Source organism: Patiria miniata, unplaced genomic scaffold (genome assembly GCF_015706575.1).
Source record: "Patiria miniata isolate m_02_andy unplaced genomic scaffold, ASM1570657v1 HiC_scaffold_13, whole genome shotgun sequence".
Classification (NCBI taxonomy): domain Eukaryota; kingdom Metazoa; phylum Echinodermata; class Asteroidea; order Valvatida; family Asterinidae; genus Patiria; species Patiria miniata.
The window spans coordinates 152487-178053 of NW_024037051.1; the positions used below are offsets into that span (position 1 = coordinate 152487).

The window sequence follows — 25567 nt, forward strand, 5'->3', positions numbered from 1 at the left end:
GCGGTTAGTAGTTTTCCCGGCCAATTCCTGAAATGTTTATTCACTTCTGGAAATAACTCATTCATTTTCGTCTGAATTTGTGACCTACTGGGCAAAATGAGGAATGTCCCCAAAACCTGGTTTTGAGTAATCAATGCATGCCCGAAGCCGGATATACTAGAAACATCTTCTTAAAATCGATACTGATTGTTTTGTATTTTTGAGTAGCCAAGGTATCCAAGATTCACACTATGAATTTTTGTTGGGAAAAAATACTTTAAAAAGTGGAAAAACTGAAGATTTTTTTTTTCACTGCCGTTGGAAGCGTAATGCGTGTCGTTTATTTCAAAGCCGTATTTCTCAAAATGAGGTCGCGAAATTTGGCAGGACACTGTTGAGTTCCTGCGTCATATCTTTGGGATAAATTAAGCTACAGAAGTACATTCAGCTACATTACGTACATAATGTAAAAAGTCAAAGGTGGGGGTTATTCCTATTTATGCTATGGCAGGTCACATTCGAGAATCGCTCTGACCATGCGTTTCATTTTCGCTACCAGAGCATTCGATTCCATTTCAGTTCAATCAATTAAGTGATTGAGCAGAAGCTTTCGTTTATTTCCATTCAGATTCGTTTACAGACTTCTTTTTCGTTTTAGAGGGCAATTTCAAACATTCACCATTCTATTTTACTTTTAGTTTAATGCCATCTGCACCAGATACAATTAGGGGTTCCTTTTTCATTCATGAGGCCCCCTTTACACAGGGCTGCGACCTTTGTACGAACTATGATGTCCAGGACACTCAATGGTCGCCTAAACCCAGATAATCATGTTTTCATGTAACTGTTCCAGCGATCCTTATGCCTCCCTTAAACCACAAAAACTGCACTTTTCGGACATTTTCATGTTGAGCTACGAGCGACATGTGCGTCCACTGAGCCACTTGCCTGCCTCCCCTGTGCTTCCCCTGTGCAACCTACGCAACCAACGCGATTATAGGCAACATAGGCGACCCCCAGCAATGTTTGGGCGACCATTGAGCATCCTCATCGGCGACCAACAGCAACTAACGGCGATCCCTGGTCGACCATTCAGGGATGCTTCTGCCTCCTAGGCGACCCTTGAGGCACAAGGGAGGCAGAAGCATCGCCCAGATTGACGGTAAAATTTGCAACAGAACGGATCTATTACGTGGTGACCATTGGCCGACCATTGTGCATCCATTCTGCAACCACGGCAATGCTTGTGCCTCCCTTCTGCCTCATTTCAGCTACCTTTGGGCAACCAACCTCCTCGGCAACCTTTGTGCGACTGTTTTGAACATGTTCAAAATTTTACGGCGACCATGGCGTCACGTCCATGGCGATGTCTGAACATCCTGTGTATCTAGGCAACTATTCGGCCTCCTTATGGCCCCAACGGCGACCTGGCCAGTTTTATGGTTGCACAAGGGAGGCCCAAAGGTCGCAGCCCTGTGTAAAGGGGGTTTAACCGTCAAACTACAGCTAATCAAATTAGCTGTACCTGAAATCATTTTAGAAAAGGTATGCTTGCGTAAATGAATGCACAGGTAACGTATTAAACTGGCCGTCTGTTTCTCAACACCGAATGCACGGACAATGAAAACGATTGAACTTTCGTTAAATTGAAATGGGATTAAAGACGTGCATTCAAATTCAGACGAAAAGGAATTACCCATTTTCAGATGTGAATGAACATTTCAGGAAATTGGCAGGGAAAACCTATATTAAATTATAATTTGCTCAATCAAAAGGGGAATTCCATACCAAGTGGTTTTCAGCAGGTACGTACGTAGTGTATCAAAATTAACATAGGCCTAAATGCGAAACGCAATCGTTCGCAAAAGAATCGCCTCATAATGATGTATTATCGTTCCAGGATTTAATATTCGTGTTTAACGGAAGTATAGGTTTTCCCGGCCAATTTCCAATTTTTTCTAATCATGTTCATTATCAGCCATTCAATTTCGCGTGAGTTTTGCACAGTGATCAAATTGGAGTTTCTATTTCATTTTGGGGCATTCAATTTCATTTTTAGGCAGCCAAAATTTTGCACTGAATGTTCGTTTTCGTTTTGGGACATTCTATTTCGTTTGGTGCATTCAAAACTTTATTTGTAGCATTCTTAAATGAAGTCTTTGCAACCTTTGACGCATTCAAATTAGCGAACGTCGGTGGGCTTATAGCGTATTACCATGCTTTTCGTTTCTTATTCGTTTATCACTTTCATCGTTTGGTCATTCAAATTAATAACACTTTTTAATTAATATATATTCCTATTTTCCTCTAAGGTTAATTCCCCCCCCCCCCAAAAAAAAAACTTGGTGACTGTAAAATTCACAGTGTAACAAATTAACTGATATGAGCGATACAAGATATACCAAAATAATGAAATGGAAAGGGCCAAGATAATCCTTTTTCACTGTTGATCTTTTCTAGTTGTTTAAACGTTTGATCAAGGGGCTTCTTTACGTTGACGATTTCTTGACGTGCAAGACATCGGGTCGTGTATGTTTGGCAATGGTTGTACCATCGGGAACACTTCTGTAGGGTAATTTCTGATTCATGCGTATGTCTGACCGAACACTTATTTAAAAGGCCCATGCAGAGTAATTATTCAATGCAACCCTAGAAATACATCTTTGTGTTACATTTAACCTTATTTTCATGGGTTTTTTTTCCATTTTGAAGGGTGTTTTATGCTAATGCAAAGTTCCATATTCATGAGCAAAACTTTGATGTCATTCCGGGAAGAGTAATGCGTGGCTATTTCAGCACAAAAAGTTGCTGGAATTTTGGATATTTTACTGTCATAAATTTTATTTCTTTGGTGATTCTTTGCTGTGTCAGTACATGGCAGTATAAGCCAATGAGCAATCCTTTCTCACAAATGTTTTCAATTAGCAAATTTTGGGTGAGTAATTTGAAAGAAACCCCCTCGGAACTGAACAGTGTCTAGCTGATATCACATCACAGCAACAGCGCGCTTAGTAGTCCGGAAAAGCATGGAAACTTTTAAATGTTTTTAAAAAAAAAGTGCACTTTGCAAAATGATTAACAATAAAAGGATGACAATTGTGTAGTTTCTTTTATATTTCAGGGTAGTAGAAAGTTGCACACAATGTATTCCTGAAAAAAAATTCATGGCCCGGACCCTTGAATTAAGAAAGAGAGGTGTGCATTTAAGGATTGAAGACATCAGATATGATTTACGCCGTGATAATTAAGAATTTTACATGCAGAAAGTTTTAAACATACTTGACATGATGTGAAATAGTTTGCCCATTAATGAAAAGGAGTGCCCGATCAACCCCTTACTTTATACTGGTTCAGACGAAATTGAATGAACAATGCGCTCCTTTTAATTTGAATGCATCTTTTACAGGGACGAGTGAAGCTAAAAGGCGATAGATTGCTCGGATAGTGGAATCGAACGATTCGTTTTGATTGTCGAATGGCGATCTACGTGATCTTACAATTTCAATCTAAATTGAATGAGCCAGGCGTTCAATTGATTGAAAACTTGGTAAAGTTGGCCCGGAAAACATATACTATCCGCGCCAATTTTATTTAGTGCCAATTTCGACTGTCATTCCGAAAATTAGGTACTTTTCAGTTGCTAGTTATCCACATTTGAACAGTATTCAGCGTCTTGTGCCGGGGGGGGGGGGGGTAAGAAAGAATAACCTCTCAGCATCAGTCACGTTCATCGATTTCAAAAAGGCCTTTGATTTGATCAACCGTGGTCAATTACTGCGAAGATCCTAAGAGAATTTCCCAGGATACTGTTGAATGCATATGAGGCAATGTATACGGACACAAGAGCCAAAGTTGTGACCTAATTATGGCGAAACAGCAGACATTGCCATCTCTGCTGGAACTCTCCAGGGCGATACTATAGCTACTCTAGTGCCTTTCCATTTTGTTATCGCTCTCTGTAGGTTTCTGTCTAAGGAAACCAATCAGTGGACGCGATCAGTGGACGCGAATCAGATTCATCACCTGTAACGCCTAAAAGATCACGTAGGTTGCACGGAAGAGCATTGGCAGATCTGGGTTATATGCCAATGATACTGCGATTCTCTCGAACAACATCTCGCAGGCTTAATTCTTGAAATGTAAATTTGTCGGCCTTATCATCATCGCTGTGAAGACCAAAGTCTTGTAACGGCAATCTTTCAGATCGCTCGACGTCTCTGATTACTCCTGAAGGCTGTTAATATAGGTTTTCCCGGCGAATTTCTTATTTTTTCTAATCAGTTTCATTATCAGCCATTCAATTTTGCGTGAGTTTTGCACATGTGGTCAAATTGGGGTTTCTTTTTCATTTCGGGTTCATTCATTTTTAATTTAATTTTTAGGCAGCCAAGATTTTGCTGTGAATGTTCGTATTCATTTTCGGGCAGCCTATTTCGTTTTGGTGCATTCACGACTTAACTTGTAGCAGTCGTAAATTAAGTCTTTGCAACCTTTTGACGGTTGATGCATCCAAATTAGCGAGCATCTGTGCGCTTATAACGTATAACCATGCTTTTCGTTTCTTATTCGTTTATGGGCAATCGCTTTCATCGTTTGGTCATTTAAATTAGTAACCTTTTTTAATCGATATATTTTTCCTATTTTCCTCCGAGGTTCATTCCCCCCCCCCCCAAAAAAAAAACCTTGATGACTGTAAAATTTACAATGTTACAAATTAACTGATATGAGGGAAACAAGATGTAACGAAATAATTAACTGAAAAGGACTAAGATGATTTCTTTTACACTGTTTATCTTTTCTACTTGTTTAACCCTAAAGGGGCCGGGGGCGGAATCCGCCCCCCCCCCTCAACATTTTACGCGATAGCTTCTAAAAAAAAAAAATTCGCGACCCGAGCTGATATGACTTTTTAGCCTCGAGCTTTGCGCATCTTTTGATACCAAAAACATAAAAATCGGAGCACGGGTTGGCACGTAGCGAAAAATTTTCCGGCGCTACGCGCCGTGAAAACTGAATTTTCGCATATACGTCGTGTACACCGAGCAGAATTGCCTTTCATACATATGAATAATTAATTAGCCATAATTCCAGAACCCTTTGACCTATAGTCATGAAATTTCTTGGGCATGTTTAGGAAGACTTGCTCTATGCATGTGCTGAGTTTCAAAAATTTTCGTCACTCGATGGCCGAGATCTGCAATGGTTGTACCATCGGGAACACTTCTCTTGTGTTATTTCTTAAATGTTTTCTAGCGTATGTCTGACCGAACGCTTACTGTATTCAAAGGGCCCATGCAAAGTAAGTTTTCAATGCAAACATTGAAAATACATCTTTGTGTCACATTTAACCTTATTTGCAAGTTTTATTTTCCATTTTGAGGGGTGTGTTGGTGCCTTCTCTGTTTTTATGCTAATGCAAAGTTTCATATTCAATAAAAAAAACCTATGATGGCTTTCCGGGCATGATTAATGTTACATAGCTATTTTAGCACAAAAAGTTGCTAGAATTTTGGATATTTTGCTGTCAGAATTTTTTTATTTTTGGTGATTCTATGATGTTTCAGTACATGGCAATAAGCCAATGAGCAACCCTTTCTCACAAATGTTTTCAATTAGCAAATTTTGGATGAATAATTTTACAAAAAAACCTCTAAACTGAACATTGTCTTCCTGAAATGACATCACAGTAACAACGCGCTCATACGTAGTCCGGAAAAGCATGGACACTTTTAAATGTTTAAAGAAGTGCACTTTTGCAATGAGATTAAACAACAAAATGTTGTCACTAAATGTGTATTTTGCACACACAAAATCCTGAGAAAAATTCATTGCACATACCCTTTAATTAAGAAAGAAAGGTATCTATGGATAGAAGACATCAAATATGATTTTAATACGCTAAGGAATACGGACACGTACATGAAGTCTTAAAAGACGTTTGACAAAATGTGAAATATGTTTGCCCATTAATGAAAACGAATGCCCGATCAACCCCTTACTGCTGGTTTAGACGAAATTGAATGAACAACGCGATACTTTTAATATGAATGCATCTTTGATAGGGATGAGTGAAGCTAAAAGGCGATAGAATGCTCGGATAGTGAAATTTAATGATTCTTTTTGATTGTCGAATGCCCATCTGCGTGATCTTTCAATTTCAATCTAAATCAAATGAGCCAGGCGTTAAATTGAATGAAAACTTGGTGAAAGTGGCCGGGAAAACCTTTACCTGAAGGAAGTAGAGCATTTTAAGTACCTAGGTTCATGGGTAAACTCCACCGAAAAGAACATCAACATAAGGAATGCAAGCTCTAAATAACAGGCAGTGCGTCCGGAAATCCACAATCGCCCGCGACGTTTAAAATTCGTTTCTTTAATACTATACGGCAGCGGTGGAATCTGTGTTGTTGTAGGGAAGTGACTTAAAGTTGGGCCTTGACTGCCTCCTTGGAGAGATCCTTGAATGACACATACACAAGAATGCTTGGCGCTGTGCTCAATGTCAGCTGGAGAAATCACTTAATTAATGAAGTCCTTTATCGAGTGACTGATAAGATTGCTTATCGGCAGTGGCGTAGCCACGGGGGGGGGGGGGGGCGTGGGGGGGGGGGGGCGACAGCCCCCCCCCATGAAACCTTGTCGCCCCCCAGTCGCCCCCAACCCCCCACTGAGATTTTGAGTTTCTACCAAAATTATCATTGATCTACATGACGCCCCCCCCCCAATGTTCCAGCCCCCCCCCCCAGCGCCCCCCCCCCCCCCCCCCCCCCCCCCCCCCCCCCCCCCCCCCACTGAACAATTCGTGGCTACGCCACTGCTTATTGGAGACTAGGGCTGGCGGCCACTGCCTCATCAGACATCCCGAACTTACATTGAGCCAGCTTGTCATTTGGGAGCCCACACACGGTTATACGGGCGGTGCCAGCCCCCCACCCCCGATTTGTCCTTTGAAAAAATATAGGTATAGAATAACAAGCAATTTAATGGACAAATCTGCGATGGCCCTATAGCCAAATATCTTTCTCATGAACATACTCCGACCGTGTGCCAAATTTCATGCTGGTACCATAAAAGACACAATGCCATCACCTATCTGCAGTATAACACTATTAATTATGTAACGAGTTACAAACAATATTCAACCTGGTCCGTCACCATAGCCTTAACCCTACATTACTGTATAGGGTTAGGGTTATTAATAGCTAGGCGATGGCCGACCTGTTCAAAACTCTTTTGAGTTGGTAAACAACTTGATAACTTCGATTGATGGAACAAGACGAAACTATGCACTTTGACCATCCACGAGAATCACACCGGCTTAGGAGGGGCGGAATAAAACCTAAGTCCGACGCCTCGTAAGTCCGAAATTTCGGACTAATGAGGCGTTGGAGTATGAGGCATAAAATATATTTATTCCACCTCATAGGTCTGACGCCTCATAAGTCCGACGTCGAAAAAACAAGGCGTCGGGCCTATGAGGCGTCGGAGCTATGGACCGTTATACCAGAAAACGTTCATTTGTCCGACAATAAGGCAAGAACGAGATTAAAAAAAAAATACGACGTAAGTCCCCGAGGTTGTCTACTTACGAACGGCGCACTGGGCCTTTATTTGGTTGGAGGGGTGCGATTTTGTCGGACATATGAGACGTCGGACGTTAAAATAATTTTTACTACAATTTGTAAAAAATAATATCTACATACAATTTTGGATGTTTTCCATAGAAATTACCCAAAGAAGGTTACAATTATTGAGGTATATCACAAGTCTATGGGTCCGCTTCGCTCGTACCCTCGCCCTTCTGGCCCTGCAAACAGGCCGCTTGGAAAGGCTGATGAGCTTCAAAGAATCTTGTGAAGGAAGTGGGGATGGCATTCTGAGTAATTTATCATGATCTATATAAAGACATATAGCTTCAGCTGTTTAAGATCGCAGTTAGCTAATGCGCGCAAATGCTATGTGAAAACTTTCTCATAGAAATCCATACATGCCATGTATTTTGTGATTTCTTTTTCATTGCCGACCATTTGGACAAATTTGAGCGTCGCTTAATATGCAATTCGAAACGGAGCCTGAGCAACAGAGCAAGTGACGGGAATTGAAAATTTACCAAACATATCAGTTTTACAGATTTTCCTACATTATTACGCTTTTCAACGAAAAAAAAAACCCCAGCATTTATGAATGGGAATAAAAGAATAGTGACTCGGTCTTAACGGCCGTTAAAAACCTTACAGGGTCGTGGCCGTGATGGCTTACAGGTCACAGGTCACGCAAAATATATCCAATCAGAGCTTAAATTCATCAGCCCTTCCCAGCGTCCTGTTTGCAGCCAGGGCGGGGGTATGAGAGAATGGGTCCGCATGCGCCATTTAATCTGGTGCTCTACTGGTATGCCTGAATTACTTATCTCCATGACTGAACGCATACCCAAGGCAGAAAACGGCCCACGCGTGGTATATTTTTTTTTAACTATCTGTATCAAATATTAGTCCTGATAAAAATAGGCGAAATCTTTATTCCAAAAAGTGACCAACTTAAAACCCGATTTTCTCAAAACCACTGTTCAACGTTTATTGCGGAGCAATGGTCTATCATTATCTGAGCCGATTTGCTGATTAATTATGCAAGACAACCGCTTCTTGACCTCTTCATTTTGACCAATCAGCGGGCGCTTTCTATATCGGGTACCGGGTCTCGTCATGGATATCTATAAATATTATTTAAAACCAAGACACGCTGTGTGAATTGAGCTAAAAAGTCTGCGGTCACGCGCCCTGTAACGATACGTTACGCGACGTAAAAAAAACTTAATTATAGGTTTTCCCGGACAATTTCGGAAAATGTGCGTTTGAATTTGTAAAACATAAATTCAATTTGGCGCCGAGTTTGAGAACGACGTACATCCTGGTTTCATTTTCGCAATAACTAGCATTCGATTTCATTTTGCATCAATCAAATGAATGAATGTGCATAACGGTTCATTTAAGGGATTACAAATACGTGATTAGGCTTTCGGTTTGACGTATGCGTTGCCGATTATTACGAATGTGCAATCCAATTCGCAGAAAATCGATTGTCTATTGTGACACAGGCTGAATTGAACATTCTTTTTCATTTGTTACAATTTAAATTCGCATTTGCTGCATTCAGTTTAAATAAATTATACAGGCCTATACAAATCATGATACAACTTTGATTCATTAATTAATTATTCATTAATTAATCAATATATGCCTTATTGATCATTAATGTGTTTGTTCTTATATACACAAAGGCCTATGTGAAATGTAGGCAAATGAAGTGTGAAAATGATATATAATGTAACGGACAGTCTATGCACACGTTTGTTGTCATTGCTTTCTAGCACTAGTGCTCCGGCGGAGGGGCTCCGGCGGTGCGCACCTGACCTGGTTTTGGGTCTGGCTAGGGCGCGCTCCGGAAATAGGCTCTACAAATAGGTTGGCTAAGTGGGGTTCTTTTGTTCAATTGCGCGGGAAGAACTTGGCTGGATTCCAGGGTTGGGTAAAGTTGTAACATTGTAATACATTTTGTGAAACTGTGCATGTCTATGCTGGGAATTGATCAGTTGCAGTTCTGGTAGCGGTGCGGGAAGTTGCCCGCAGACTCCGCTTGGCGAAATAAATGAGATCTTCCTTCAGAGTTAGAAATCCCGTCTGTCTGTCCCCTTTTCTTGCGTTTGGCCGGATTTGGCGGACAAGAGCCCAGTAGGATCCCGCTACAATAATATGACCAATATGAAATCACTCAAAATAACCTTGTAGCCATATTATTGAGACGGTAAAGGGACACATCACGTGTCATGTTACATGGGATCTGCATGGGGACTTTTTGAATATTCAAAAATTCAATCATTCAATCAACCATTCCTCAACTGTTAATTTAACACATAATGAATTCCAATGCTTGACCAGGCATACGTTAAATAACACTGCGAGGGAAATCGGCTGCACATTTAGCGAAAAAGATTGATGATAAATTAAAAGGAAAACAGGATTGCGCATGTGCCTTCGATTTCGCGCTAAAATGAAATGTCAATACACTAAATGCAGTGCATATTCGGGAAATCGTACGCTGATTTTTTACGACTGAATGCACTTTCACGGAAAAGGGATTATCATTTGTTAAATAGAAACAGAGATTTGGAACGTTCATTCTATTTCGCACGAAAACGAATGCTTCTTTTACAAATTCGTGTACACATTTTCCGAAATTGTCCGGGAAAACCTATACTATCTCGTCAGATCGCCATACAACCGTGACTTTATGTCACAAATAATTACATTCGCATATTGGGAACGACAGTTGCTCAGCCAACTGTTTTAATTAATCGGTCATCCCCAGTCTTAAACGTGTGCAGTCTGATCGCTGAGCCCCGTTTTGTTTCTAAAAACTGATTGAAATGATGCGCTGCATTTTTTTTTTTTTTTGGAACGTCCGAACTTTTTTTTCAAACCTGCGCGATGCCTGTACGATGTGAATTATGGCAGCCTCTGTTTTCAGCCTCTGATGTAAACAAGCGGGGTTGTTTCGTCTTTTCTCGGGAATGGTAAGACATTAGGTTGGTTTCCTTTCAACCAGATGTTTGGAACAGGCTAAGTAAACTATCCAAAACATGAAATTTTCGAGGATTTCAGGACCTTGTGCCCCTTTAAATGAGACAAATCCAACCTGTTGGGAAACAACATGGCGCAGCAAGATCGTACCCATGGAAACTAGGTTGGCACTCTGGCTCCTTCGACCATCTTTTTATTCTATATCATAGGATGGGATTCATGATGGGAATGCCAAAATGCGCGTGCGCCTCGTCATTAACAACGCGTGCAGCATGCGCATAAGCGTGACAACGGCGGATTTTTGTTTCATTAACGTCGCAAAAAAAGAAGCTATTGCGTACACCACCCACACATTAACAAACGCAATACATTTGCACCCCCTCTCCTTGAGTTGTATGTTAAATTTGGGGCGGAACTTTTCTGGACCCACTTTTTCGGGAGCAAATTTTGGCAATTGTGTACTGGATCCGGCTTTGGCAGCGTGACATCACCGCAGTACACAGTAACGGCTTCTAATTCTGTTACCTGGAGCGGTGAACAACTTTAGGTCTAGTGGTTCTATCTAGATACCACACAGGGGCGGATCCAGCTTCGGCTCAAAGGGAGCGAGGTTAGCTGTCGGGAGGTGGCAGTCGGTGCTACTTTATTTATGCATGGCTTTTCTGAAAACCAAAGGGGTGTTTAGATCCGCAACTGCTGTACCAGTGTTAAATTTACATCGCAGTTTTTGCTATACGTTGTCGTCTCTTCGCCTTGTTTTCCCAGTGGTGTCGGGAAAATAAGGTCAAAAGACACAAGAACGGGTAACAATCATTAACAAAATACTGAAATTATCTTTGCCAACCAGTAATTCCATCTCATGATTTACTCACCCCGAGTCATTGGTAACAGAAACACCACGAGGACGAAGCTGTCCATACTCTCGCTATAATCCTTGGTCGCGATGCACAAACGTTGTGTGGACTTGTCTTCACTGTCATCGAGCCTTATACGGGCCCGTAATTCCGCCTAATCGAGATGATCAGAAACGACGAGAGACTACGCACCGCTACCTTCACTAAAAAAATTGCTCTGAATAACAATTCCCCTGCCGAGTTGAGTTTCCACACACAGGCGCGGCTGGGTAATTCTATGGTATCAACTGACAGTTCTAAATTCAGAGAATTCTTCATTATTACGTGAAGTGATACGTGCAGCCTGTAATTGCCTCCATATACCGACAAATTGTTATTATAAAACAAAGAGTCTGCTTTAGCCTGAGTGGTTGTTTCCCTACCTGCGCCTGGCGCCCACGCGGGGAACATTAAAGGGAATGTACATCATTGGCTTTTGCTGTAATTTTCAGAAATGAAATATTTGAGGGGTAAGTATAATAGATCAAATATTATTACACTGACATGTTTGAAGTTTTGTTTTCAAAATGCTGGAAAAACCAAGAACAACAAAAATGTTCAAGTAGCCTGGTTCCCTGACTCCACTAAAGATGAAATGGATCAATTTATAGATGCCGGAAAATTGTAAGGAAAGGGAACCAGTCTAGCTGGCCTGCACCCATTCATGAACATGTAACGAATAGCAAACAACATTTGGACTGAAAAAAAAAGGTAAATTTGGGAGCAGTAGTGGAAAAATAGTTAGGTTTTTCCAACGGTGGTCGGCCGACCACTGTTGGAAATTTATACAAAATACAACTTTTCTTGAAAACGACTTCACACCAGGTGCCATAATTTTACAGGATGCTTTAGACTGTCATTTATCAACATCCTAGTAAGGTATTTTGTAAAAATTTGTTAGTTTTGTTTTTCGATGTTTGCAAAAGTTGTATGTTCCCTTTAAAAAAAAAAAATTTAAAAAAAAGACATTAGGCCTTCAATAATTTGTCCATCCCCATAAAGCCGATGTACAAGGTTGAATAGTACGCTCTGCGTGCGGGCTTGTGCGTAATGGCTTTTTAAGACTTCAGAAAGAGCACTATTCCCTCCAAATGACACGGAATGAATTATTCATCTTTTGCAATGAACATCACTGAAATTATAACAACTAGTGCAGGGCCCGTCAAAAATTCACCTGTTCGGTAGGGGCAATTTCAAAATGCTCATATCATGCAAACAACGCACACGATTCAATTGTGTTGTTTTCACAGGTTAAACTCACACTCATAGGGTGAGCGCACTTTGCCTGGGCACTTTTGAGGGATCCTTGGTTTCATTACCAGAAAGAGATTAAATTAAAAAAAAAAAAATAAAGAATAAAAAAAAGGATGAGTGGTATATTTTATGGTTTAAGACAACAGGTAGCAAAATTAGTATTTTTAATTTGCCCCATTCCGCCCCAACCCCCGAAAAAATGATCAAAAACGAGGGGAGCAGGCGCGGATCCGGGGGGGGGGGGGGGGGGTCAACCCCCCCCCTAGCTCTGTCAATTTTTTTTTATAGATATTCATTAACAATGCGAACCACCCCCCCCCCCGGCTCTGACACCCCAACAAAATTATACTGGTAATACTGTCCGCCTTTGCAAAAAATACGGACACATCCAGCTTTGTTAGGGGCTATTTGTACACTATTATGTAAAAGTGTTAATAATCGTCGGATTTGAACAGCACCCCCATTGAAAGTATGGTACGAGCCCCCCCCCCCCCCCCCCCCCAAAAAAAAACAACTATTGAGTTTCGAGGCCAAGTGTCCTGAGAAAAAACCTGTATTTCAGAATTGTTTGCTGATGAACCCCCCCCCCCCCCTACGAAATATCGGCAACATGTTGCAAAAGGTGTGTGAGGCTTGTTTTATCAAACTAGGGTTCTCCGAAAGACAAGCCAGTAGGCCAACTGTGGTTAAAAAACAACAACAGAGAAGTGAGGTAGAAGGGTGAGAAAAGATCAAAGACCAACAATTAGCAAATAAAGTGAGCAAACGTAACACATCAACAGATTTCCTAAAACGTTATCATACTTTAGCAGGGCGAACTTTGGCAAGTAGGAAAACAAAACAATTTTGAAAGGATTTATAAATTAATTTAATAGAGAATTTCAGTCTGTGAAAGAATTTTTTTATTGAATCGAGTTTAAATAAACAGGAATTTGAAACATTGCAACAAACTATGTTATTTTTGTTCACCACCAAGTTCCATTGCCAGTTGCTAAATCGATTATGATGTCTTATAAAGACGGGACTTTGCGTTTAATTTTGTAAACGTTAAGCAAAACAATAACATCGTTTAAACGTTTATACGTTTAGCGACTGCATAAAGGACGATGTCTGCCTCGGTATGGTTTTGCGTATTTGTATACATGTTTAACTAACGAATGGCATCACCGACCTGACGTAAGAAGGTCGTTCATAATGGACGGTCCTTGGGTAATACACAACATTTGCAAACACCAAAAAACAAAACTACCCACTTCTTATGAAATTCCTTACTTGGCTAAAATCTTGTGAAATCATGGCACCTGGTGTGCTGTCATTTTCAAGAAAAGTGGATTTTGGTATCAAATTATTTCCAACCACGGAAATTGACTTTTTGCAAATTATGCTCTCAATTTACCAAATTTAGTGAGGCCACGTTTTGTTTTGTTTTAAATATCGGTTACACATCCGTGAACGGGTGCAAGCCACATAGACTGGTTCCCTGATCTAATGTCTATGAAATACTCCGTTTCGTCTGAAGTAGGGTCAGGAAGAAGACCACATGAACAGCATTTTTTTTCATGGGTTTTTCCAGCATCTATGAAAACAAACATATAAACAGGTGTGAACATTACAGTGAAAAGAAAAATATTGTATAACTTAACGTGCGTAAAAATTACATGACCTTATTAGATGGACTTATCCAATAAAATAATATTTAATAATGATTTGACTGGTCGATGCCAAATATCGACAGTTTTGGCAACCTTTTGTTTAGAGATAAAGGGATGATGAAGGAGAAGTTATCAATCCACAAAATTTCATATTCCCATGTTGACGTGGGTTCCGGAGCTGTAACAAACATTTCCTTCAGTCCTACCCATAGAGATATATTAAATTACTAGAGCGCTAACTGCTCATTCCTAGGCACAGAGATACTGTCATGAGCGCAGACATTTGATTAATATCCTAGCTACCAACATGTAGTGATAAAAGTGAAGCAAAAGCTTGTAAACTTTTCCCTACATAACAGGGAAAGCACACAACATACAAGCTAACAAACACGAGTATGTGTACCTGAAACAGATTAATTTCGAGGGGAAAAACACATTAGGGCCTAAACAAAATTATTTTCAAGACAAACAGTATTTTACAAGTACGGTTTGCTGCTAGACTGAATCAAGCGGATTAAATTGTTAACTTCCTTGTTTGAAAATGAGTCGTTGAAAATATTCCCAACTTTAAACCGTTTTTTTTCTCAGAACAAAGAAAATCCGATACGACTTGTACGACTGACGACATTGGTCATTTGTGTTCGTGAAGTATAGGTATAAACCCCACGCATCAAGTACACGCGTTCTGCAGCTGCTGTTCAACCTTATCGAACATCATGGTGCCCATGATGTGCCCCTCAAGCATCGCGGGGTCTTCGTCTGCTTGAGCGGTGACTGCTCTATGTTCCGACACCCCTATGTTCCGACAACCTAGATTGTGTTCCTCCCGGTTAGGGTTAGGGTTAGGGTTAGGAATAGGAATATGCATGTGCAGTCGGAACATAGGGGTGTCGGAACATAGAGGTGTAACCGCTTGAGCCTGTTAGTGTAGGCAGCAAACGCATCACAACTATCCTCTGCGTAGTTCGAGGATTCAGATAATTTCGGTAGGCCTAACATTCCTAGCCAATATGTAATTGAATGTTGTATGAGGAAGGGGGGCGGGCAGGACAAAAAATCGTCTTCGGCACCGGCACGAACTGACACTTAGCTGCGCATGTTTTACGCGTATTTGGGGTTTCACGAACTGACATCCTCCACAGTGCGGCACTTTTAGAGCGCACCGGTGCACCCCGTACATTTTCGGTTTCACGAACTGACACTGACCTTAATTGCACCAATTAAAACGCTTTTTAATAAAAATTTGTGTGTACGGATGGATTAAATTCGTGTAAAACCTTTCAAACCGTTTTTCTCCGTTTTTAATTGCCGCATCATGTTTGGGTGTCAGTTCATGAAAACGAAAATATTCCTATTTTGGTGTCAGTGTCGATGTGCGTGCGCACGAAGTGACACCCACACAAACGTGTGTTCACCGTCGATCGTGGACGTCCTAGTGTCCCTCTTTTGTTTGTACTGTAACTTTTTAGGAAGACTCCCATAGGTTTTGTACACGACCCCAATCGTGGACGTATGCTGGGAATCGTGGACGATATTGTTCTCTTTTGTTCTCTGGTATTTTTCGTCCACGGTTTGAAAAGATGAACACGTACACATGCGCTAGAGTGTGAGTTCATTGTGCCGATGACGAATTCTTCCATGGCACAAGTTGGCAAACACTACTTTTGAAAATGGTGGGTTGGCTGTTGGCGCACAAGATATACGAATTTGCAACCAGGCTTGTATAGGCCTATTCAGAAAATTCTTTAATATTAGGTGAAGTGATGCGTGCAGCCAGTAATGCCTCCATATTTCGCAACGTTGTTATTAAAAAGCAAATCTTCATTAGCCTGAGTGGCTGAATTCCTGCCTATCGCTAATACGCCGATGACATTGAAAACTAAGCAAAAAAAAAACCATCAAATTTTGTCCATCCGGACAAAGTAGATAATAGCTGGGTGTTAGTAGCTGCGAGCTTGTGCGTAATGGCTTTTTAAGACTTCAGGAACAGCATTTACTTCCCGTATTAAAATGAATTATTATATATTAATCGTTGTCAATGATCATCACTGAATTTACTAAACGTTTTAACGAGGAGAGTAAATGACTTTCAAATGCTCAGTCTTAATCGGGAGGGGGGGGGGGTACGTATTTGCCAGAAGGAATAATTGGGGATGACACCCCTACCCCATCCCGCCTCAAGCGACGCCCCTGCGATGGTTGGGAATCTTTCAAAGGGAGCTAGCGGCGATGTTTGTTGACAGCAGCACTTAAAGGGGCACATCATCCTGAAATCGCCGAAAATGTTATGTTTTAGATGTTTACTTATCCTTATGTTTTAGTTTGTTTACTAATTGTGGTCAAATTACACAAGTAAACTCCCAGGAAGACTTACAGCAACGGTAATTTGATGAAAACAACAGTGCGTGGTTTTCAATGTAAATTAGCCCATACCGATGAACACACACGCGTTTTAAGAACCCTTTAGTCACTGTATAGCGCCCCAAACCGCCCTGCCAATTACTCACTGTAGCGCCACCAAACCGCCAGCTCTCTATATGTTTTATTGATTGTTAGGTGAATGAATACAATTAAGTCCAGGTGCTAAGTTTATAAACGTTAGTCAAAGGAACATGTGCTGGAATCACGACTAGCACCCAAACAGCTCTATTGTTTTGAGAGTCAAATTGAAGTTGACCGCTGAAATTCGTTGATCGCAAGAATAACACAAAAACAGCCAGTTCTAAATTTAAGTATGGTTTATTATATAAATCATTGTTTGCATTTCATGTGTTTTTTTATCGATTCGATGGTCGTATAAGACCTCTTTGCTGGTTGTAGACCACAAATTCAGCTTTGGTGCTAATAATTTGCAATCCAACTTTCGGAATTATCGGCGACTTCTACACTCCTAGACCCTGAGATCCTTCTGTTGTTATTCAAGATCATCTACGGTTATTATAATCAGGATTTACTGCAAAGTAGGTGTACGGTCAGTTCAGCCGATCCAGTGTTTTTATATGAACCAATTAATTTTGGACATGAATTTCAAAAGTGGGACCGTTTTGGGGAGTGTACATACGAAAAGTGCGTCACGCGTCATAAGTTAGAGTATTCTATGTTGGACTGAGGGGGAAGGCATAAGAAACAGTTTGTCCAGTTTTTATTTCGGCTGGTGGAAAATTGGAGATTTCAATTTCTGCAAGCCGGTCAACCCGAATTTCTGTCCACTTTTGATGCAATGAGAGAGTCGTCAAGGTGATATCCAAAGTTCTGCTTTAACAGAAAATTATTGAAAACAAAACGTCAGCGGATATATAAAAATATATTTTTTATTAATATTTTTTTCATTTCTATTCATAGATCTAGATGGGTGGGAAGATAGGTTTATCAACTTGTGAGGCATTGATCAGTGCTGCTGCCTAGCGCCCTCTATTGCTCCATTCTTCTCGTCATAGTCATACGTCCAACGCATCGTTAATATAGTCTAGCGCCCTCTATTCAATTTTAAGCGAAACTGAAAAGATTTTTTCGCCTGTGCAAGTCACACCCGCCGAACTTTTGGTTGAATTTAGACAAGAAATTGGGTTGGAGACTTGAAGTAATCGGTGAGGCATTGCACAAAATTGCATAATTGGATGATGTATGAAATAAAAAAATAAATAAATAACATGCTTCATTATAACATCACGTACGCCATGCCCTGATTTTCAGTGGGCCCCCTATGTGTGTTCTAAGCTGGGCTAGGCAAGCCCGATAGGCGCCCACAATTTAATTCAACTGATTCTGAATGACTTCACTGGAAGTATTTTGATGCATCTGGTCTACACAATGGGCTGGATTTAGCCTATTCATTGACGTTACGTTGTATTCCTATAGGATAGCACTGCCCGACTCTCTTCACCGGTGCAAAACCAGTGTGTCTCAAGTTAGTGACAATTAGTGAGTCCGTCTGAGATAGGGGCAAGTAGGACACTAAGTAGGCCTGCTGCCCTCTGGGACCAGCACAAATGGAAAATGATTCGGGTTCCCCGTCCTTCAGAAAAAAATTTGAATTTGAATTTGAATTTGAATTTGAATTTGAATTTGAATTTGAATTTGAATTTGAATTTGAATTTGAATTTGAATTTGAATTTGAATTTGAATTTGAATTTGAATTTGAATTTGAATTTGAATTTGAATTTGAATTTGAATTTGAATTTGAATTTGAATTTGAATTTGAATTTGCAATATTACCATTCGACCATAGCAGCCAAATTACAAATTACAATAGAAATATCAAAAAAGTTGCAAATACTTAAAAACAAAATTGACATTCGCAATGACATTAAAAAGCAAAGATAGGAGAGCATTTTTTCAAAAAGACCAATAACATCTAACGCAAATAATATGATCTATCGGAGACAAAGTGTGCAGCTAGAATATATTTCGCTTCCTCAAACAAAATGCTAAGTTCTTAACAACTTGGAATTTCCTCAGTGAGGTACATGCCACAAAGTCGCCGGTTCGCCACCTAAAAAAAAGGCAGGAATTCCAAACACAATCAACCAATCACTTGTTTGTCTGCGGTCATCCATAAATTGTGTAAATCTGTACTGCATTGTGAGTTCAACAATAATAAGCGGCGGCGGTATCCACTCATCACTTACAACAAGTGCGAATGCGCATGTTTTGAAAAGCAGGTCACGCACGCACACGCATTACGTATGCCATTCAATTTGTACACATGCGCTATGCAATTTTAACCACACATGCCATCGCCAGTCGATTCAGTACTACAGTATACCCGGTTTATCCTACGAAAAGACGGAACGTATACACACACATGTGAACTTCGAAAGGAACCCTTCACACCTCTAAAATCACCTAGAACTTAGAAGCGTCACCTGCAAAGGTGCATCGGGCTCGAGAGTAAGAGAAGGTGCTCCGTGGATTATGCATAACAACTGAAAGCGTAGACGGTGGAAACAGGGAGGTTTAAACGGGAGAGCGTTTGATGAGGGGACTGTTCTTATCTTTGAAAGAGTTGGGACTTCATACGGAAAGCGTTGTTTAGGTACGTTATGTTGATGATCACTCACGTGTACTGTGTGACTGCGGTGTTTTTTTAAACGTCAAAACCCGTGCTTTAGTTCAGTTTTAATAAAATTTAAGAACTGTATAGGCAGGAACAATGTTCATTTTTAATATTTCTTCAACATGTTTAATTTCAGTCCTAAGTTATAATATTCAATTAATTCAATTGAAACAAATAGGGAAAGAATGGGAAAGATTCCCATATCTGGCCATCACTTGTCACCCTGTGCACAAACCGTATGAGACTGGTCTGAACATTTCTTAGTGTTTTCTCAGTAAATACTTCAATATTTTACCGGCTGAATTTGACTTTTTATGACATATTATCACTTTCTGATGGCTGATAGGTCACTGAAGGAAAAAATTAGTAATTGCCAGATATGGGAATCTTTCCAAAGACATGAATTTGGGACCGAGAAACATTTCCAATTTTGTTCAAAATGTTCTTGACTCTCCATAGACTGTGTACACAACTGCTGAAGTGGCGTCTGGATACTTACCATTGTGATTGTGTGATGAATCACACTGTTCACAAAGTCACTCAATACATTCATGTATCTTCAATATATATTTCATCTTTTGTCTTTAAGTTAGTTTTAAAATTTAAGTATGTACAGATGTGTACAAACTGCTTTGAATGTTATATAAATATTATAATGCCAATATTGTTTTTCATTGCCAGATCTGGAGTTGAAAGAGCAGCCGCTTGCTTCAAATCCCTTCTGTTGATTTTTCTGTGTCAACCCTTCTCCTAATAAAAATGAGCTGACTAAAGTTTGGACTCATTGCCAGCAAAATTGTGCTTCTTGTGGAACAAAACAACAAAAGAACATTCTGTGGAGGCGGCCCGTAGTTTGGAATGAAAATCTTCTCAAGCCAAAGAGGGTCACGACCAGACATGCCGTTGTCACTCGGCTCGGTTTTTGTACTGTGTTTCATAGCGAGCGCTGGTGCCCTGTCCTGCGGTGGTCCCTGCGACCCATCTACATGCCCGCAAGTTGACTGCCGCGCAGGGAAAGTTTACGGGCCCTGTGCCTGTTGCCTGGTGTGTGCCAAACAGTTGGGTGAATCATGCGGTGGTCAGTACGACCTGGCCGGACAGTGTGACCAAGGGCTAATCTGTTCGGTCAGTTTGGAATTCGGAGAGGCCGTACCGGAGCAAGCTGTCGGAATATGCCAAGGTAATTTTTTTTCTTTTTCATGTTGCAATGTTTCAGTGCCATGCATGAATGTTGAAATATTGGCAACGGCTGATAACTGTGTATGGTAGTCCTATTAAAAACATGCAATACAAGAAAATAGACTGGCACCTGAAACAACCAGTCCAACAACCCTTCAGTGCTGCATTAAAGACATAGTCCATCATTTGTAATTTGTGCATTTTGTTTGTTTGAAGCAACAAACGTACTCAAAATCTGAAGAAGGGTGCTGAACATCTAACCTGATGAAGTTTCAGCTCAGCTTCAGCTGTACTGTAGATTCCGAGAAAAACAGCGTTCTAGGATCTCACTTTCATATCAGTTGTTGCTGAATCATGTTTTGAATTGGGCCTGAATTCAGTGTTCGAGACACGTTCTCACTGAACCGATTGCAGCTACTCGATGTCGAGCACTGATCCGATGAATTATAACAGTTGACACTTGTGCACAAAACAACTTAAAAGCCATAAGTGACCAGTCAGTGAGCCAATTTTTTTTCATGAAGTGTGATCCATAGTAGAGTGGTTTTCAGCATAATAGAGTTTGACTGTTTGCACAGAAAGATGACTAATGGTTGACCTTTTGATGTACATTGTAAATTGGCCGCGTTAACCCTCAACACATTTTTGGCCACTTTTTCACTACTGAACAGCAGCCAGGAACTTGATCATTTGTAGGTGAAGCATGGAGCTATAAAAAAGGATGGGTGAAGTAAGGTTCAGGATACAGCACATAGAATTATCTCCAGAATTTCCTACGGTCTATTGGAAATGGATTCAGCAACCCCCATAGACTCATGTTTAATTGTTAGCCGTAGCCAAATTCTTTGTTATTCCTCAGAGGCTGATGAAAAAAAACCCAGCACAGGTGTGTAGAGAAGGTTGGAATGCGAAGGTTGAATAATACCAGATTGCTGGAAATCACTTGACTGTGGCTAATGACTGTCACTGGGGAACACTTGTGAGACCAAGGTCTTGTAAGAGGGTGCCTAGCTCAATTGTGGGCACATGGTGGGTTGATTGCACCCAGGCTCATAATGTGCTACAGGAACAGTTCAAGCTATTACCTGTCCTTCAATGCCAAAAATGTGCAAGGAAAGGTGTTGGGGGGGTCAATGTGCAAGGAAATGTGTTCTGGGGAGGGGGGTCCATAAGTGTACCACCTGCCCATGAGAACCATTCATGTTGATGTGTACTTTGCAAACCCATTTGGGGATACATTACAAGGGAATTTTTTTCAACCATTTTTAGTTGACTTGGACTTTGCGCCAAATCTTTGCCAGTGAATTACACGTTCAAAAGGTACACTGTTATGGAGATGTCAAATCCCTAGCACACATGGCGGGGCTGTACAGTTATGAATTCATGGTACCCGGTACTTCAAAAACAGGAATTGAATTTTGGAAAATGTATATTTGTATGATAATTGTGAAGTGAAGGGAAATTTTCTTTGAAACATTATTAAACATTTGATGAAGAAGTTGGTGATTGGTTTGCATAAAGTGACCGGATCTCATTTTCTTAAAAAAAAGTTTAGACTCCCAAAATTTCATTTTTTTTCCCCCAACATTCCATGTGCGTATCAATTCGCAGAATCCTATTTAAAACTTTGATTTTCCTCCTCATGCATTCCAACACCAGTCTGCATATTCAAGAGCCGGGCCCAAGTGGCCAAAGTATTCGGCAAATGCCTGTGCCTGGGAGAAGTGTAAACAACGCGAAACAAAGACACAACAATTTATTGGCCGCCATATGATGAAGGTCAAGTTTCCTCTGCAATTGAAATAGAGACTAATAGCTCTGGAATGCAAGGAGGCGAGAAGGCGCAGAGACCAGCCACGAGGCTTGTGGAGGAAAGCTGAGATGGCAGGGCAAGAACAAGGCTGTCCTTTTAAGGAGACCGTTGCCCTTAACACCCCCTGGTTACCTCTGGGGAGCAAAGATACCGTTACCGAGCCACCTTGACTATGGACTCTATCGGCTTCAACTCATTAAAAAATTGTGCAATTTGGGCTTTTTTGAAATGCCATTAGCGCCCTCAATTTGTGTTTGAAGCTTTAGAAAAGTGTGATGGGAATACAATACTCTGCATTAGTTAAAGACACTTTTCAAACGCTGGATTATTAACGATTAATTAATGATTATGTCAGATTTTTAGATTGGATATTTGCTCATGAAAGTCTCTTTAACAAACTTAACATAGATCTGTGACTTGTAATTTTTTAAATATTATGGAAATAATCAACAATTTTAGTTCACTCCAAATATTAGTATACCAAAACTTTTAAGTTGTAAGTTTTGTAACTTGAACTTATTTAAAAGACAATCAAGAGGCATGGTGATAATATTCAGGTTTAACTATTTGATCACAGAAATAATCATAGATTTTCACAAGATTGAGGTAAAACAATGTGCAAATGCAATGACGTTGGAGACAATTGTGTTTTGATCCAATATGGGTTCGCTCATGGAGCTATAAACAGCTCCATGGTTCGCTGTAGTGTACACATGTAAATTTTGTAATAAGGAAGTACTGGTACTCTGTATTGGCAGTGATTCAATTCAGTGCAAGGCTTTCACATGTACACGTAATGTACACAAGGGATGATGCCAATTGGACCAACTTCTTAGATAACATGTATGCTGGATCTTTGTGTTTGGTGCCAATATTACAATGTAGCATTTAACTAGTTGCACCAATTAGCCTTAAGTATTTAAACAAGTACTTAGAGACCTGATCTACTTCCCACAGTGTTCTGAGGTGTTGCCAGTAATTGGATTCATGACTTTGTTAATGGGCAGTAATGAAAACCACCCATGAGTCTTTGGAGTGCAGTGTTTACGCAACTAATTGGATTTCACACTTCAAAGATCAATAAACTCCTGGCATGCTTGTTGCATCACACTGTTAACCATTGGCCATATATAATCATGGAATGACTATTTCTCTAAACAGAATTCTTTTAACACCAAAATTGTTACTGACTCTTTTGAAGGATGTATTTTCACATACAACTTTTCCATGCATTAGAAAGAGGATATCTTCATTTTGATAGCGGCCTTACTGATTACTCATTTACGTATTGTTGTATTGTGGATGACATTATTAATGACTTGTAACAAATAGTGATTTCTTTTTGTGAAAAGTTTTGTGAAGGGCTTGTTACTGAGTTTACTTGAAGTACCAGTTCACATGTACCGTGTGTACATGTACATACCGGGTAGCTGTGGTGACTAACATTAACTCAATTTGTTGCACGAATGGTTACAATTAATGATTGTAAGCTTTTGCAGCAAAATATAGCAAATGTTACATTTCCGCGAGTACATACACACATACATCTGTTTAATGCAATGAACACAGAAAATACGAAAGAGGTGCAGGATTTCCCATTACTTACGTTTTCATGTATCATAACTTGGCGTTTACTATAATTATCTCTGTATGCTGTGGTGCATGCTTGTAGATCAACATGAATCCCAGACTCCGAATCCCTGGCTTTCCAGCCTGTCATTATGATTTAATTTGAAATTATTTCAAAAAGTGGTACTTCCAATTGAATGTTTCAATTTAATCGCTCACTAACTCGTGCTAAATTTCAAGCGATCTCTCTTTATATGCTCTCCACAGAAATGAAACCAGACCTCCGTACGCAAGAGTACGCCGGGTCCGGTTCGGGGCCCCAACTCCTGGGCACGCCGCAAGGGTGCGAGAAACTCCACTCGGGCTGTAACATCCGACACGGGCTGTGCGAATGCGACAGTGATGTGGCAGGGTGTCTGAGCCCCTTTGAATTTGAGGACCCAGAGGCATGCGCTGAAGCCTTAGAGTCTGGACATGCCAATGGAGGTAAGTCAAGCAAGTTTTTTTGTGGAATGTTTTAAGACCATTCTTTTACATTTGGTGACAAATTTGATCACTGTCATTTATCAAATTGTGGATGGGCACTTGTCTAATTTCCAAAGAGTTAAACTAGGGACTCTTGTTTTTAGTGAAATGTTTAGGATTTCTGTTTACAAATTAGAAATTGTTTGCATTGGGTTTGTTGAACTGCTTGATCAAGTTGATGCCATCTTCATCTTCATAGCATAGACCTTGCTTGCTCTGTCACATGACCTAAGAATCCTTTGAACTCCAAGCACATTTCAGTAATCTTTCTTCTTTGCCAGAAATCTTTCAACTCCAGATTCTTGCAGAGAGTAGGCCTATTTTATTTTGTTTCAAAGTTTCTTGTGAAAAAAGAAAGAAATTGAAATGGAGCTATCAATTTTACATAGCCTACTGTACAGGAAAGAAGGTCAGTTTGAATCCGTAATCACTTTGCACAATTTATGCATGCAGTGTGATGACAGAATTTTCTTTTTTTTAAATCAAGCCCGTCCTGTCACCATCTAGTTATTACTGGGATAATCACATTGTACAACAGTGAGTTATCCTTCAGATTACCAGATCTTACCAAACCTTGGTATCTGTGCCAGCCAGCCTTGGTTAAGGGGATTCCCTCTGAACATAGTTGTGGCAAACCACAGGTTTATCCCTGGCCAATTTGATCCTTTCCTGCTAAATACCCCACAACCTGTGCCAGGCCAAGTCACATCTGAGGTGTCACTGATGGCTGTGCGGTGTGTGGCCCAGAGATAAGAGAGCTGTTGGTACATGTAGTTGTCTTGTAAAAACATTGGCAACTCATAAATTGGTTTATTGCTTGAAAGCCTTGTTACCTGTTTGACACATTTTGACAGCAGTCACACTGTCACACACTTTCTTTCTAACCATGGGTCAATTTGTACTACATTTGCATCTTCAAAACAGTTCTTTTTCCCCACAAAACGCCAGTGTTCAGGATTTAGTCTCTACTTATGCCTATTTGAGAATGGAATGCAATGAAAAGGTTCAACTTACATGTAATTAAAAAATGAAATGAATATTGCAGAATCCTTTTAGACAGATGATGCAAT

The 25567-nt window shown here is 40.3% G+C and overlaps 1 protein-coding gene across 1 annotated transcript; it reads left to right on the forward strand.

Moving 5' to 3' along the window:
- The first annotated feature begins 19042 nt into the window (after nucleotides 1–19042).
- LOC119719428 (cysteine-rich motor neuron 1 protein-like) lies at nucleotides 19043–24592 on the forward strand. The gene is made up of 3 exons (XM_038188880.1): nucleotides 19043–19390; nucleotides 20093–20591; nucleotides 24240–24592. The coding sequence occupies exons 2-3, from the start codon at nucleotides 20270–20272 to the stop codon at nucleotides 24491–24493; spliced, it is 576 nt and encodes a 191-aa protein (XP_038044808.1). The 5' UTR covers nucleotides 19043–19390; nucleotides 20093–20269; the 3' UTR covers nucleotides 24494–24592.
- Nucleotides 24593–25567: the final 975 nt, after the last annotated feature.

Bases quoted from the DNA above. Each gene is read 5' to 3' on its own strand.
- LOC119719428 (XM_038188880.1), top strand. From the start codon at position 20,270: ATGAAAATCTTCTCAAGCCAAAGAGGGTCACGACCAGACATGCCGTTG. The intron at 20,592-24,239 runs GTAATTTTTTTT...TGCTCTCCACAG, and splicing joins AGCTGTCGGAATATGCCAAG to AAATGAAACCAGACCTCCGT.